The 16,996-nt window shown below is 36.5% G+C and overlaps 1 protein-coding gene across 4 annotated transcripts in view; it reads left to right on the plus strand.

The window, feature by feature from the left end:
* LOC126469834 (uncharacterized) overlaps window positions 1–16,539 on the plus strand; it is a 214,450-nt gene extending 197,911 nt beyond the window's left edge. Inside the window, exon 7 of one of the 4 annotated variants that reach the window (XM_050097129.1) lies at window positions 16,424–16,539. In XM_050097129.1, coding sequence (XP_049953086.1) covers window positions 16,424–16,449 — 26 coding nt within the window. In that variant the 3' untranslated portion in view covers window positions 16,450–16,539. Of the gene's footprint in view, window positions 1–4,683; window positions 5,397–16,423 lie in introns of those variants that run through there. The other 3 variants (XM_050097126.1, XM_050097127.1, XM_050097128.1) reach the window with 3 other exon arrangements.
* The last annotated feature ends 457 nt before the right edge of the window (window positions 16,540–16,996 follow it).

The following is a 16,996-nucleotide window of genomic DNA, read 5'->3' on the forward strand; positions in this document are numbered from 1 at the left end:
ACGCTCGCCGTGAGACCCAGACCGCTGGGTAGCTCAGTTGGTAGAGCACTTGCCCGCAAAAAGGCAAAGGTCCCGAGTTCGAGTCTCGGTCCGGCACACAGTTTTAATCTACCAGGAAGTTTCAGTTCAGTTGTGCTGTTGTGTTGTTCTGTGACTGGTTGTCCTGTCTTTCGCTTCACTACATTCCATACAGCCTTAAGTTTGTTACCAGTACCAAGTAACCACGTCCCACCAGAAGTACTGATTTCTGACATTATGTGCATGTTATTTGATTTTTTAATAACCTTTCTCAGTAGTTTTGAGTACTGTTTGTAATGTGCAAATACTGCAGGATTCCTACTTGTTCTTGCCAAAAGATACATTTCCCTTTTCCTTTTACAAGATACTTTAATCCTTCTAGTGACCTGTGGTTTTTAACCTGGCTGTTTAGTGTCCTTTCTGAATAGCTTATGTGGAAAGCTATTTTCCAATAATAATACGAATTTACCATGCAATAGCTGAAATTTTATGTTAGCATTTAGTTCATTATAAATTACATCCTATGTCATCTTCTGTAAAGTACTCTAAAAATCATATGTCCTGGAGTCATTACTTACTCTAACTGTAATGTGCTTATCCTATTGTAGAAACGTTTTCGGTAAATAGACGTGATGAAACTAGTAAAATTTTCTATAAGTCCACGATTTATCCATTACCACAGAATGCTGCCTACAGCAGTATCCACATACAAATTTTATTTGCTTCACGTTTTCGAAGAAGCTCAGTCCCGCGTTTCGAATGTATGTATTGTCAGACGGCTTGCATACTTTCATCAAAACACATCGCTGTTTGACTACAGTGAGTTGCCCTAGGGCAAAGAAATATTTCAATTTCAAAAGTCTGGCAATGGTGACTACAGTATCTACATGTGTTACTTTCGAGACAAATTTACATCTGCAACACGATCTTTCCAGTGAGCAAATTCTCACATAACGAAAATGCGGCCCTTAGTTTCCTCAATAAATAAAACACTGATCTGAATGTGTACGAAACAAAATGTAGCAACTGACACAGAGTTAACTATGGGACAATTGGTATGACATGGCTGCTTTGGGAGTTGAAATAATTCAACAGCTGTACTTGAAAATTTGTGCCAGGCTGTAACTCAACAAAATAGGGACTCAGTCAGCTAATTTGATGCTCCCAACACTGCACCTGCTCACAGAATCCCACATGTGGGATTTTGTAGTTGAGTCCTGTTACTCGATAACTGTACCAGAAGTTGGGGAATTAGCAGTATGTTAGGACACTTAGTCGATTTACAGCAGAGAAAAGGGAACTACAATCATCTGATAGGCACCCACTTCAACACTGCCAACTAATTATTCGTGGAAACCTGTTGTGCTTTTCATGTATTGGAATGGTCATGCTTTGTCATAATATTTGAAGAGCGGATTCATTTGTGCTTAAACCGATAAATCTCATTGTGATACTACATATCGCTATCATTCCAGTAATTTATAGAGCCATATCAGTATTGTTTGTAGTTATCCAGATTTTTGGGAGAGATTATTCACTGTGTTGTAAACTATGTAAGGATAAAAACCCACGAATTTTCGTTACAGACAGGACCAAACAGATTATTACACATTCTGCCATCGTTGCGTGCGATTAGGAGAGTGACAGTTCCTGGTGGCGGTATGTCTTCACAACATTGAGAAACAGGTTTTACTGAAATCAGGGGACTAACTTCACATCGCTACCAGGCAACCTTTCATAATTTGGCCACCTTACAGTTGGTATGAACTTTATGACGAAGATGCTGAGAAGCAGTCAGTAGTTAACTCAAATTGCACAATTTTTTTCCTTTTCTTGATCCCGCAGTAGAAGAGTCTGCAAGCAGGAATTTTTTCATTCGTGAGTTTATGTCCTTCTGATTTATCTGACTCTTTTTATCTATTCATTATTTAGTGTATTGTTCTTTGATTTCTTCACCATATCCTAACTTGTGGCTGATAAACGGCGCCTAGGACAGCATTGTAGATTATTCTGGATGAGTTTTAATTGTGGAGATATTGTAATGTGTTAGTTTTCTGTGTTAGATGAAACGTAATCTTTCAGATTATTTCTGTAGTGTCACGAGCAAACTTTACATGAATGTTAACCAGGAGTAACGCTAGATTATATCAAAGTGGGAGTCGGTTAATATAAATAAAACAATGGAGAATGCGCATGATAGGGACGACAATTTATCTGAGGGTGAGATGACACACTATGTCATGGAGCAGTACGCCGCGAGTGCAAATGAGTGCAGCAGTGTAGAAAATGTGCGATACTCTTTGAAGGAAGTTAACTAGCTGTGCGAGGAAGAAGACAAAGCTCAAGTTAATAGATGAGGTGATACTGTTATCCATTTGCGGCAAGATGCAGCCGATAGTGTGAATAGGTCCATCTTACCCCGTCAATGCAGAGGCGCACGTGAATCTCGTGTTGCGTCACCTGCATTATTGACAAAGCACGACTAGGAACCGAATTTACTCCTTCGAATGCTGAAAGAAATGAAAGAACTAGAACACAAGAGAGAACAAGAAGCCAAGCAATTAAAACGGGTGCGAGAACAAGTGGAACAGAAGAGGGAACAAGGAGTGAAAGAATTAGCACAGAAGATGGACTAGATTTACGCCCATGTAATGGAGGTAGGCAAGATAAGCATAAGAGCCAGCCAGACTGAGTCAGAGGCGAAGAAGGAGGCTGGCGTGGCGAGAGTAAAAGTGGAAAGAGCTCATAAATTATCTAATGTGGGAAATAATCGTGCCAGACTAGTTGGCGCACTGCGAATGAGAACAGAGAGGCATTGTCATCATTTCAGACGCGGTGTCTCAGTGCAGTTGCCGGATCCTCAGGTTCGAACAGGTGGAGGATGGCGTAGCACAAATTGAACAGCAACTGCGAAAGGGTACATCTCGTTCTTATATTACCGAAGAGGCACACGGAATCACGCCTTCGGTGGGATTCTCGGGGCACACGTCCTCAAAGACTAGCAGGACACAGGCCAAATGCTATGGAATGGAGAGCAAACTTTCGCAGAATTGCATACCCATTAGTAAGTACAATGTGGAGTGCCATTACCGCGAAAGTCTAGGGCAGATGGGTGTCATTACAAGGCAATTTTGGGACATGAAGAGCAGATTAACAATCCAGAGTAAATACAAGCACGGGAGCAGAATCGGCATTCGGTTACAAGCACATTCTAGAATGCGAACTTCCAACAGGAATGCAGAAAAAATTAGAGGAGGAACGAGTGGGAAGCACTGTACGGAAGACAAGACAATATAGGAGTGAACTCAGATCAACGGGCAAACTGCAATCAATTCAGTAGTGGCAAGGGGCGAGAACACGATCGCAATTGGTGTGAGAACGACAGAAATCGTCAAGGAGGCGAGAGAGTGGAGGTTCATGGGTCAAATCCGACCCTACAGCAACGTAATGAAATCGCCATTTCGTTGATTGTTAACATTAATCGTACGTTGATTTATCATTGATTGTTAATGTTGATCATTCATGTTGATCATATGTTGATCGTTTAATTGATCATATTTACCAACTAACTAGCTTAACAATTTTGTAAAAAGAATTATATTATTTATATTCAACAAATCCGAAATGAAAATGAAATTATCAAATATTTTTTCTGTTGAACCATGATTGATTAAATTCTAAATGATGATAAAATTAACAAATATTTTTCTTTTGGGTATTGATCGAATACAATAAAAAAATATAAAAAATTGATTTGGAAATTCGTCTTTATAGTTATCTGTTTCACTTTCTTCATTAGCACTCAAATCGTTTTATATCAAATAACATTTATTAATTGCTTTAAGAATCTTTTTATATACTTATTATGTAAACTGTAATTTTTACACAACGGTTCTATGTAAAATGAAATCCAAACATTTGACTTCTTATTCCTTGTGCAATACACTATTTATTCTCTTTTATCTTGGCAATACATTTTATTTTTGTAAAATAGATCTAAAATTTTAACATTTATATCTCTATTCAGCTATAACTACAATTTTTAATATAATAATTTTAATTACAATAAATAATGAAGTACAAATAACTTTAATTACAATAGATGGGAAAATCTAATTAGTCCAAAAAATTGCTCCTTCAGAAACGGATATTTTTGTTTATATAACAAATGAAATTATAGAAAATAAATGTATTCTGTTATTATTCAGTTATTGAGAGTGCATTCATTACAACATTTATTCTGCAGAATATGGAAATTAATTGCATTCAAACGTAGTTGAAACTGGCTAGTTGAAAACACAGTGATGTGTTTTTTTTTACCTACATGATACTGAGAATTACAAAATTTTGAAAATTTATATTTTAAGAGATTAAAAATTTAGAGGAGTGGAGAGGAGAGGAGTAGAGAGGAGAGGAGAGGAGGAGAGGAGAGGAGAGGAGAGGAGGGGAGTGATCAAAAAGTTTCCATTTGAGGATGTTGCTGAAGCATATATTCAAAGTAGCACGACTCCGATACAGATATGTAGGCACAGGTATGTAAACAAGGATTTAGTGCGGCAGTCATGTCTTTCCGATGTGCATGCAGTAAATGCTGAAACGTGAGCTACCGCGACTTATTGCTAAATGTGTCAAAATACTGCCAATGTGTCATTATTCGTTTCTTAGCTGCTGAAGGAGAAACCAAGGTAGACATCAATTGGATAATGAAGGATGTGTATGGGACAGCACTTCTGTCGAAAACCATTGTTGTGGAATGCTACGTCAAGTTCCTTGTTGGTCGCAATTCGACTCATGCACATCACCATATCACAGAGGCCATAATGAAGAAGCTATGTCAACTCAGGTGGGAGACTCTAACTCCAACCCTATAGTCCTGATGTTGAACATCCTGATTAATAAATTTGACTATTATTACATAAGGAAATGTGTTACTGAAGAAGTTCTTCAATCAGATTTTAAATCACACAGACCAGCAGGAGATAAGGAATCATATAACATGAATTCTCATTATGTAAAATATTATTTAGATATTTTTAGCGACAAAATAGTGATTTGTTGCTAAATGAATTAAAACTTGAATTGTGATACAGTTACAGATAAAATATTTGTCAATATGTAGATATCTTTTCACAGAATAGAGCCATTGAAAATATCTCAAGAAATTATAACTAAAGTTAACAACAAGATAATTTACAAAATTGTATTAGACGATTTCAGTGAAGAAGAAATAGAACAGATAATAAGAGAATGTTACTCAGTATAACTTAACAGTGATAAGATAATCAGAAACGTTATTAAACAATACTTATATGATAATGGTTATGAGATAAACCAAAAGAAATCTATATTTAAATTTGTGAATAATATTAAGTGTGTATTTTAGTCTCTCACTTGTAAAATTATAGACAATACATATTTCAGCATCTTTCTGAATAAATAAATAACTGACACAATTATCAGTAGATTGATTTATGAATGTAGGTATATTATCAGCAGGATAAAAAACAATAGAAAAAATGCTAGTGCAAAATTCTTTGTTCAGAGGCTATCCACTTTTATACAATAAAAGTTTTATAAAATAATTTTTCTTTATTTACCCAACTATTAAATGAATTATCAGATCCTAACCATTTAACATAAATCTTATTATCTTTCTTATTATAACATTTTGTATAAGATATACATCTGCATATTTTCTGTTTGGTAGATATTCCTAAAAAAAATTCCTTTGCTATCTTTCGATTTATGTGTCCATTTCAAAATTTTATGCACACCATTTTACAGTATAGCTTGTTACAAAAAGTCCTTTAAATTTGCTTATTCTAACAATATCTCCATTTTTAAATTTCCATCTTTAGCCATTAGATACAACTTTAGTCAGATTTAGATTAAATTTATCGACATCTACAGGTTTCATTTTTATTGTCTAATGTTTTGTATTATTACATTACTCGACTAGTTCTTTAACTAAATCATCTGACTTATAATTACTTTGAATAGCAATTTTTTCCTTAAATTGTCCATTAAATCTTTCAACAACAGACGCTTTTAACTCTGAAAAAGTTGAGCAATGGTTTATGTTACATTTTTTGTAAGTTCCTGAAAATATTTGCTACAAAGTTCTTTTCATTATCTACTTGGAGATTTTTTGACGTTCTTAAAAGCAAATGTTTTTCAAAAACTTATGAAACTTTTCTGCCTTTTTCATCTTTAACTTGAACATTCGAAACAAACTTTGAAAGACATCAATTACAGTTAATAAATACTTATCCTTTATTTATTTTTTAACTTCTTTTAATTGTTCAGAAACGTTTATAATAAATCTGCTTGTCATAAATAGACTAAATCAAGTGAAACAATATTTCTTATTGGAAAATTTTTTTCTTATTGGTTTATGTAACCAATTACTAATTTTTCACAAATGTTAATGTTACCAAAATTTACAAATTCTCTTAAGAAATTTTACTGGTGAGTTACAACTCTATATTTAAACGGACCAACAGGTCTTAATCCAAAAACTTTATCCTCACTATGATTAACATAGTCCATCATTCTTTGACTTATGCTAATTTTTTAACATTTTGTTCTTTTAGGTTTTTAGTCTCTTCTTTATATTTATTTACTACTTCTTGTGCTTCTGATTTGCTTAATGTATAATCAATTGGTGATATATCTTCAAATTCTTATAAATGTTGATGAGTATAAGGAACAATTTGCTTTTCAACTTTCCTGTTTTCTTCAAAACCTTCTAACACATTATCACCTTAACCTTCAATTCCTTGTGTAGGTTTTTCAGTTTTATCAGTAACAGACTGATCTTTTCTATAGTTCTCATATTCTATTCATAACTGCTTAATCCATTTTTGAAATTTTACTTTTATTCTTCAACTTTTATTATTTCGTTTAGCTTGTTTAACAACTTCTGGATCGAATGAAGTAAACTTCAGATTGTATTTTTCCAATATGTAATTAGGATGAAACATTAATAATTTATTTTCTAACATTTTTGATTATGTTTGATGTATATGTTTATGTTAATTATTTACATTTAGGTTTAATGTTCATGTTTAGGTTAGCTTATTTTTAATGCTGATTTTTAACATGAAAACATGCTAGGTTTAATATTAATGTATGAGATTTATGTTTAATATTTATGTTTAACATTTATGAATCATGTTTAATTTTTATGTTTATGTTATGTTAATGTTTAATGATTGAATAATTATGGTTGATTTAAATTAGACTTACGTTTTTATATCAATTAATTAAACAAAGTGTTCTACTTTTACATTTATTATAAAATAGCAAACGCATGTATCTGTCCCAAATTTAGCTTCATTTTTTAAGCCACAAAACAAATTGTATAATGTTGAGCAATTTTTTCTAATGTTTCATTTTTTTGTGAATAACCAGGGCCTCAGTAAATTCCTTTCTATGTTCATGTAAACTGCAATCAGCATGGTTGATTAACGGATTTTAATATCTTCTTTGAAGTTCATATAATTAAGATAAAAATCGTTAGTCAGGGGCAACAGTCTGGATTATTGTCTGATCTGGCCTTGTAACACTAACCAAAACGGCCTTGCTGTGCTGCTACTGCAAATGGCTGAAAGCAAGGGGAAACTACAGCCGTAATTTTTCCCGAGGGCATGCAGCTTTACTGTATGGTTAAATGATGATGGAGTCCTCTTGGATAAAATATTCTGGAGGTAAAATAGTCCCCCATTCAGATCTCCAGGTGGGGACTACTCAAGAGGGCGTCGTTATCAGGAGAAATAGAACTGGCGTTCTGCGGATCGGAGTGTGGAATGTCAGATCCCTTAATCAGGCAGGTAGGTTAGAAAACTTAAAAAGAGAAATGGATAGGTTAAAGTTAGCTATAGTCGGAATTAGTGAAGTTTGGTGGCAAGAGGAACACGACTTTTGGTCAGGTGAATACAGGGTTATAAATACAAAATCAAATAGGGTAATGCAGGAGTAGGTTTAATAATGAATAAAAAAAATAGGAGTGCGGGTAAGCTACTACAATCAGCATAGTGAACGCATTAGTGTGGCCAAGATAGACACGAAGCCCACGCCTACAACAGTAGTACAAGTTTATATGGCAACTAGCTCTGCAGATGATGAAGAAATTGATGAAATGTATGATGAGATAAAAGAAATTATTCAGGTAGTGAAGGAAGACGAAAATTTAATAGTAATTGGTGACTGGAATTCGAGAGTAGGAAAAGGGAGAGAAGGAAACATAGTAGGTGAATATGGATTGGGGGAAAGAAATGAAAGAGGAAGCTGCCTGGTAGAATTTTGCACAGAGCATAACATAATCATAGCTAACACTTGGTTCAAGAATCATGAAAGAAGGTTGTACACATGGAAGAATCCTGGAAATACTAAAAGGTATCAGATAGATTATATAATGGTAAGACAGAGATTTAGGAACCAGGTATTAAATTGTAAGACATTTCCAGGGGCAGATGTGGACTCTGACCACAATCTGTTGGTTATGAACTGTAGATTAAAACTGAAGAAACTGCACAAAGGTGGGACTTTAAGGAGATGGGACCTGGATAAACTGACTAAACCAGAGATTGTACAGAGTTTCAGGGAGAGCATAAGGGAATAAATGGCAGGAATGGGGGAAGGAAATACAGTAGATGAAGAATGGGTAGCTCTGAGGGATGAAGTAGTGAAAGCAGCAGAGGATCTAGTAGGTAAAAAGACGAGGGCTAGTAGAAATCCTTGGGTAACAGAAGAAATATTGAATTTAATTGATGAAAGGAGAAAATATAAAAATGCAGTAAATGAAGCAGGCAAAAAGGAATACAAATGTCACAGAGTTTCGGGGAGAGCATAAGGGAATAAATGGCAGGAATGGGGGAAAGAAATACAGTAGATGAAGAATGGGTAGCTCTGAGGGATGAAGTAGTGAAAGCAGCAGAGGATCTAGTAGGTAAAAAGACGAGGGCTAGTAGAAATCCTTGGGTAACAGAAGAAATATTGAATTTAATTGATGAAAGGAGAAAATATAAAAATGCAGTAAATGAAGCAGGCAAAAAGGAATACAAATGTCTCAAAAATGAGATCCACAGGATGTGCAAAATAGCTAAGAAGGGATGGCTAGAGGACAAATGTAAGGATGTAGAGGCGCATATGACTAGGGGTAAGATAGATACTGCCTACAGGAAAATTAAAGAGACCTTTGGAGAAAAGAGAGCCACTTGTATGAATATCAAGAGCTCAGATTGAAACCCAGTTCTAAGCAAAGAAGGGAAGGCAGGAAGGTGGAAGGAGTATATAGAGGGTCTATACAAGGGCGATGTACTTGAGGAGAATATTATGGAAATGGAAGAGGATCTAGATTAAGATGAAATGGGAGATACGATACTGCGTGAACAGTTTGACAGAGCACTGAAAGACCTGAGTCGAAACAAGGCACCGGGAGTAGACAACATTGCATTAGAACTACTGACAGCCTTGGGAGAGCCAGTCCTGACAAAACTCTACCATCTGGTGAGCAAGATGTATGAGACAGGCGAAATACCCTCAGATTTCAAGAAGAATACAATAATTCCAATCCCAAAGAAATCAGGTGTTAACGGATGTGAAAATTACCGAACAATTAGTTTAATAAGCCATGGCTGCAAAATACTAACACGAATTCTTTACAGACGAATGGAAAAACTGGTAGAAGCCGACCGAGGGGAAGATCAGTTTGGATTCCATAGAAATGTTGGAACACGTGAGGCAATACTGACCTTACGACTTATCTTAGAAGAAAGATTGAGGAAAGGAAAACCTACGTTTGTAGCATTTGTAGACTTGGAGAAAGTTTTGGCAATGTTGACTGGAATACTCTCTTTCAAATTCTAAAGGTGGCAGGGGTCAAATACAGGGAGCGAAAGGCTATTTACAATTTGTACAGAAAGCAGATGGCAGTTATAAGAGCCGAGGGACATGAAAGGAATGCAGTGGTTGGGAAGGGAGTGAGACAGGGTTGTAGCCTCTCCCTGATGCTATTCAATCTATATATTGGGCAAGCAGTAAAGGAAACAAAATAAAAATTCGGAGTAAGTATTGAAATCCATGGAGAAGAAATAAAAACTTTGAGGTTCGATGACATTGTAATTCTGTCAGAGATAGAAAAGGACTTGGAAGAGCAGTTGAACAGAATAGACTCTGTCTTGAAAGGAGGGTATAAGATGAACATCAACAAAAGCAAAACTAGAATAATGGAATGTAATCGAATTATGTCGGGTGATGCTGAGAGAATTAGATTAGGAAATGAGACACTTAAAGTAGTAAAGGACTTTTGTTATTTGAGGAGCAAAATAACTGATGATGGTCGAAGTAGAGAGGATATAAAATGTAGACTGGCAATGGCAAGGAAAGCGTTTCTGAAGAAGAGAAATTTGTTAACATCGAGTATAGATTCAAGTGTGAGGAAGTCGTTTCTGAAAGTACTTGTATGGAGTGTAGCCATGTATGGAAGTGAAACATGGATGATAAATAGTTTGAAGAAGAAGAGAATAGAAGCTTTCGAAATGTGGTGCTACAGAAGAATGTTGAAGGTTAGATGGGTAGATCACATAACTAATGAGGAGGTATTGAATAGAATTGGGGAGAAGAGGAGTTTGTGGAACAACTTGACAAGAGGAAGGGACCAGTTGGTAGGACATGTTCTGAGGCATCAAGGGATCACAAATTTAGCATTGGAGGGCAGCGTGGAGGGTAAAAATCGTAGAGGGAGACCAAGAGATGAATACATTAAGCAGATTCAGAAGGATGTAAGTTGCAGTAAGTACTGGGAGATGAGGAGGCTTTGCATCAAACCAGTCTCAGGACTGAAGACCACAACAACAACAGTCATATAGTGAAGCTTGTGAATGTTAGAAAAATTTTAATGTTATTCCGATATTTCCAATCATTAATTTTTCTTGTCATATTTACTGTCAAAAATCCAATATGATCCGCAATCCAATAATAACTGCATGTTTCGTTAAGATCATCAGAATTTAAATCACTCCCATCAAACTTCTGGTAAATATGATTTAATAGTATTAGTTAAAAACAGTCTTCTTTGAAATTTTAGTTTTTTTATTTATCATCTGCACGTTTCACCTTATTTATGCTTCTTCGGGCTGTTCTTAATTTGATATTTCTTAGGGTGACCCTTTAGACAGTGTAGCTAAAGGGCATCGTCAAGTACATCAGTCCAACATCGCCTTCGTTAACCTCAGTAAATACTTTCTAGATGGACATGAGTGACTCCTCATGTGTATCATGTCCATCTAGAAAGTATTTACTGATGATAACAAAGGTGATGTTGGCCTGATGTACTCGACAATGCCCTTTGGCTACACTGTCTAAAGGATTGTCCTAAGGATTTCCAGATTAAGATCAACCTAAATATGCCTAAATAAGGTGAAATGCATAGTTGATAAATAAAAAATCTAAAATTGCAACCAAGAGTGTTTTCAACTAATACTATTAAACCCCTATTTGCTGATTTGTGCCACAGATGGACTGAAAGAATATGATTTAAATTAGTGTCATCTTGTCTAAATATATTTAAATGCTCAGATTATCTCTGACTTATACTTTTGGCATCCTTGAATAAGTATGAGCTAATTAAAACGATCTGTTCCTTCATATCCACCTCTCGTGAATTATTCTCTATCTTTATCCTGAATTTCAAGAATGAAACCATCAAATAAAACAACAGAATTATTTTCAGATTCATTTAATTGTATAATTTCACCATTATTTTCGATATTGGAACGATTTTGTCTTAATTTTTTGCACATTTTTAGAAATCCTTGATAGTTTGGTTTTGAAATAAATGTATAAATGATCGATTTTATTCCAGTTTAACAAACCTGAAGCTAAAATGTAATTTTCGATGATTAATGATTTTTCTGCATTTTCTTGGACGAATTAACATGCATTGAATTGAATTAGATAAAAGTTTTACGTGTATGTTTTATTTCTTCGCTAGAATTCTTATTTTTAGATCCTAAACTGTTTACATTTAATTAGTTACAATTTTTTAGTAATAAAAGTGTACTTTTTCAGATAAGTGATAATTCAAGAGTTCTCGAGAAATAATTAACTGTACATATAAGAGATACACTATGTGATCAAAAGCATTCAAACACCTGGCTGAAAATGATTTACAAGTTCATGGCACTCTCCATCGGTAATGCTGATATTCAGTATGGTGTTGGCCCACTCTTAGCCCTGATGACACATTCCACTGTCGCAGGCATATGTTCAGTCATCTGCTGGAAAGTTTCTTGATGAATGGCAGCTCATTCTTCACGGAGTGCTGCACTGAGGAGGGGCATTGATGTTGGTCGGTGAGGCCTGAAACGAAGTCGGCGTTCCAAAACACCCCAAAGGTGTTCTAAAGGATTCAGGTCAGGACTCTGTTCAGGAAAGTTCATTACAGGGATGTTAGCGTCGTGTAAACACTCTGCCACAGGCCATGCATTATGAACAGGTGCTCGATCTTGATGCAACCGCCACACCTGTATTGCTCTTCAACCGTGGGAAGCAAGAAGTTGTTTAAAACACCAGTGTAGACCTGTGCTGTGATAGTGCCACGCAAATCAACAACGGGTGCCAGCCCCCTTCGTGAAAAACATGACTGCACCATAACACCACCGCCTCCGAATTTTACTGTTGGTACTACTTACACTAGCAGATGACATTCACTGCGCATTCGCCATAACCACAACCTGCCATAGGATGGCCACTTTGTGTACTGTGATTCGTCACTCTACACAATGTTTTTCCACTGTTCAATCATCCAATGTTTGGGCTCCTTACACCAAGCAAAGCGTCATTTGAGATTTAATGACGTGATGTGTGGTTTATGAACAGCCGCTATCACATCAGAAACAGTGGACCTAGGAATGTTAGGAGTGTGGATATCTCGTGTACAGATGGGTTACACCAGTGACACCCAATCACGTGACCACGATCGAAGTCTGTCAGTTCTGCAGAGTGACCCATTCTGCTCTTTCACGATGTCTAATGACTACTGAGGTCACTGATATGGAGTACATGGCAGTAGGGGCAGCACAATGCACCTAAAATGAAAAACGTAGTTTTTGAGGGTGTCCAGATACTTTTGATCACAAAGTATAGTTGTAAAAATGTTCCCCTAATTATATTTTATAAAACATTTTTAACTCCCAATATCACATCAAAAAATTATAAACTGCATTGTGACAGAGAAACAATAGAAGTTCCTATTGGCATTGTAGTTTGAAAAGTTTATAATAATTTTTTCATACAAAAAGCCTAATATATACTTTAGAGCAGTTGTTATAGAAGCGATGATAAATTATATATGGATATAAAGAGCGGTACCAGAAGTGTGTTAGTATTAACAATCAAATTAGTCCAGCTAATGAAAAAATCATTGCTAGTAATGTTAGAAAAATTATATAATTTTAGTTAATTAATGTTAACTTCAATTTTTGGAATGTTTGTGAGAAGTGATTTTTTTCAATGTGGTACTTGCATTACTACTTCATTTAGGCCTAAAGTTAAATGTGGTCCTCTGATAATTTATGAACCAAATTAACTTATCCCATTTCCGGATAAAATCCAGGATTTGAGATTAATATTACTGATGCAAATGATAATTTGATTGATTTCCATGGTGCTACTGTAACAGTTATTTTGAAATTAATTAATAAATTTTAATCTTTATAACTGAACAAGATTGACAGCTATCAGTTTTATTTGTTTCCAGTGCATGAGAAAAGTCAAAATTATCTGAATATTCCTAATAAAGATGCACAAATTAACAATCATACTGGGGTGGCTGGCTACATCCAAACCATGCTCAACTGTATATGAATTTTAAAACTTTTACAGCTGATGGAATTAATCATCCAACTTGTGACAGAAAATCTAATAAAAAATTACTTGATAACTATGTAGCAAAACCATTTGATTTTGTAACCATAAAGAAATGAAATAATTTTTAATTTGTAATAGAACATTCTATTATTTCATAATCAGTTTTATTGCATTTAGCTTTTTTTGCTGCTACTAAATCTTGGTCATATACTTAATAATGATAAAATAAGGTGTAAATGAAAAACTACTTATCACCTGGATCTTTGGTAGATTTTTTAAAGAGAATAAACTGTAATTTTCACTTGGAGTTTGTGTTCAAACACTGTAATTTTTTGATGGGTCGAGTATAATGATTCTGGAGTCGAAATAATAGATACATTATCACTAGAAGGTAAAACTGAGGGTTTGCTAGGTTCAAAATGGCTCTGAGCACTATAGGACTTAACTGCTGCATTCATCAGTCCCCTACAACTTAGAACTACTTAAACCTAACTAACCTAAGGACATGACACACATCCATGCCCAAGGCAGGATTCGAACCTGCGACCGTAGTGCTCGCGCGGTTCCAGACTGTTGGGCCTAGAGCCGCTCGGCCACTCCGGCTGGCGGGGTTTCTAGCAAAACCAAACTAGTCAGTGGTGCCTCACGCAGCTTCTGCAAGAGCACTCTGCCCAACTGTCGACAAACCACTGATAACTTACACTTGGTGTGCAACTGCCCTAATTCTTTTAGGTTGTACTCCGGCTTCTAAGTTTTTACGTTAATAAGGACACAAATGGTCCATATTGGCCATGAAATGATCAATAAAGATGAAAAAGGAGGATAATATCAATGACGCCAAAGTGCATGGGGAAAATGGTACAGTTTGCATGACTAGAGACGACTGCAGATTCGTAGAATTACAAATTTATTGTATTGTCATTATTTATTGGTACTGCATTCTTGTAAGGTGACCATTTTAAAAGACTAAAACTTATACATTTGAAACAGAGCAGACTTCAGTTTTATCTCTGTTCACTTAATCTTTCTTTTAAATTTAAGAGAAAAAAAGCCATAAATGTACTTCTTGTGTTCATACACTGATGAGCCAAAGAAACTGGTACACCTCCCTAATATCGTGTAGGAGTCATGTGAGCACGCAAAAATGCCGCAACACGACGTGGCATGGACTCAACTAATATCTGAAGTAGTGCTGGAGGGAGGTGACACCATTAATCCTGCAGGGCTGTCCATAAATTCCTAAGATAGGAGGTGTTGGAGATCTCTTCTGAACAACACACTGCAAGGCATCGCAGATATGCTTAATAATGTTCATGTCTGGGGAGTTTAGTGGCCAGCGGAAGTGTTTAGACTCAGAAGAGTGTTCCTGGAGCCACTGTGTACCAATTCGGGACGTGTGGGTTTCGCATTGTGCAGCTGGAATTGCCCAAGTCCGTCGGAATGCACAATGGACATGAATGGATGTAGTTGATCAGACACAATGCTTAACTATGTGTCACCTGTTGGAGTAGTTTCTAGATGTATCAGGAGTCCCATATCACTCCAACTGCACGTGCCCCACACGATTACAGAGCCTCCACCAGCGTGAACAGTCCACTGCTGACATGTAGGTTCCATGGATTAATGAGGTTGTCTCCATACCCATACATGTCTATCCACTCGATACAATTTGAAACGAGACTCGTTCAACCAGGCAGCATGTTTCCAGTCATCAATAGTTCAATGTCGGTGTTGACAGGCCCAGGCGAGGCGTAAAGCTTTGTCTCGTGCAGTCATGAAGGGTACACGAGTGGGCCTTCAGCTCCAAAAACCTATATCGATGATATTTCGTTGAACGGTTTGTACGCTGACATTTGTTGATAGCCCAGCATGAAATCTGCAGCAATTTGCGGAAGGGTTGCTCGTCTGTCATGTTGGACGAATTTGACCCCCTTCTTGTAGGATCTTTTTTCAGCCTCAGCAGTGTCGAAGGTCTGATGTTTTATCAGATACCTGATATTTACGGTACACTTATGAAATGGTCTTATGGGAAAATCTCACTTCATCACAACTTTGGAGATGCTCTGTCCCATCGCTCGTGCACCGACGATAACACCACGTTCAAACTCCTTTAAATCTTCATAACCTACTACTGTAGCAGCAGAAACTGATCTAACAACTGCCCCACACACTTGTTGTCTTACATAGCCATTGTCGACTGCAGCGCCGTATTCCGCCTGTGTACATATCCCTGAATGGACATGTCTATACCAGTTTCTTTCGCGGTTCAGTGCATACAACTACTTTTGCAAAAAAAAAAGTGTACTTGATGTTTAACTGCCTCCTAGGTATTTTATTTCACAGCCGTATTGGTTTTATTTCGCAACTAACCAGGACAATGTCCAAAGAATAATTATTGTAGCGGTAAAATCAGTACGAATTTCCACATTAATGATCATTATTGTTTTTGTTACTTCCTGTTATTTCTTTGGTTGTAGTATTCCTATCATACCTGAGGAAAATGCAGTCCCTAGTCTGTTTATTTCTCTGTCAGGTTTTGGCTACACTGCCCTATTTTGAGAAAATGGGGGAAGAAACCCAGCACAAGAATATTGAAGACTAAAAAAAAGATGTCGAAAGATGTCCAAGGTAGTCAGCTCATTGGTCTGATAGGCATGCATCTTACATCTACATCTACATCTACATCTATACTCCGCGAGCCACCTTACGGTGTGTGGCGGAGGGTACTTATTGTACCACTATCTGATCCCCCCTTCCCTGTTCCATTCAAGAATTGTGCGTGGGAAGAACGACTGCTTGTAAGTCTCCATATTTGCTCTAATTTCTCGGATCTTTTCGTTGTGATCATTACGCGAGATATATGTGGGCGGTAGTAATATGTTGCCCATCTCTTCCCGGAATGTGCTCTCTCGTAATTTCGATAATAAACCTCTCCGTATTGCGTAACGCCTTTCTTGAAGTGTCCGCCACTGGAGCTTGTTCAGCATCTCCGTAACGCTCTCGCGCTGACTAAATGTCCCCATGACGAATCGCGCTGCTTTTCGCTGGATCATGTCTATCTCTTCTATTAATCCAACCTGGTAAGGGTCCCATACTGATGAGCAAT

Source organism: Schistocerca serialis, chromosome 3 (genome assembly GCF_023864345.2).
Source record: "Schistocerca serialis cubense isolate TAMUIC-IGC-003099 chromosome 3, iqSchSeri2.2, whole genome shotgun sequence".
Classification (NCBI taxonomy): Eukaryota; Metazoa; Arthropoda; class Insecta; order Orthoptera; family Acrididae; genus Schistocerca; species Schistocerca serialis.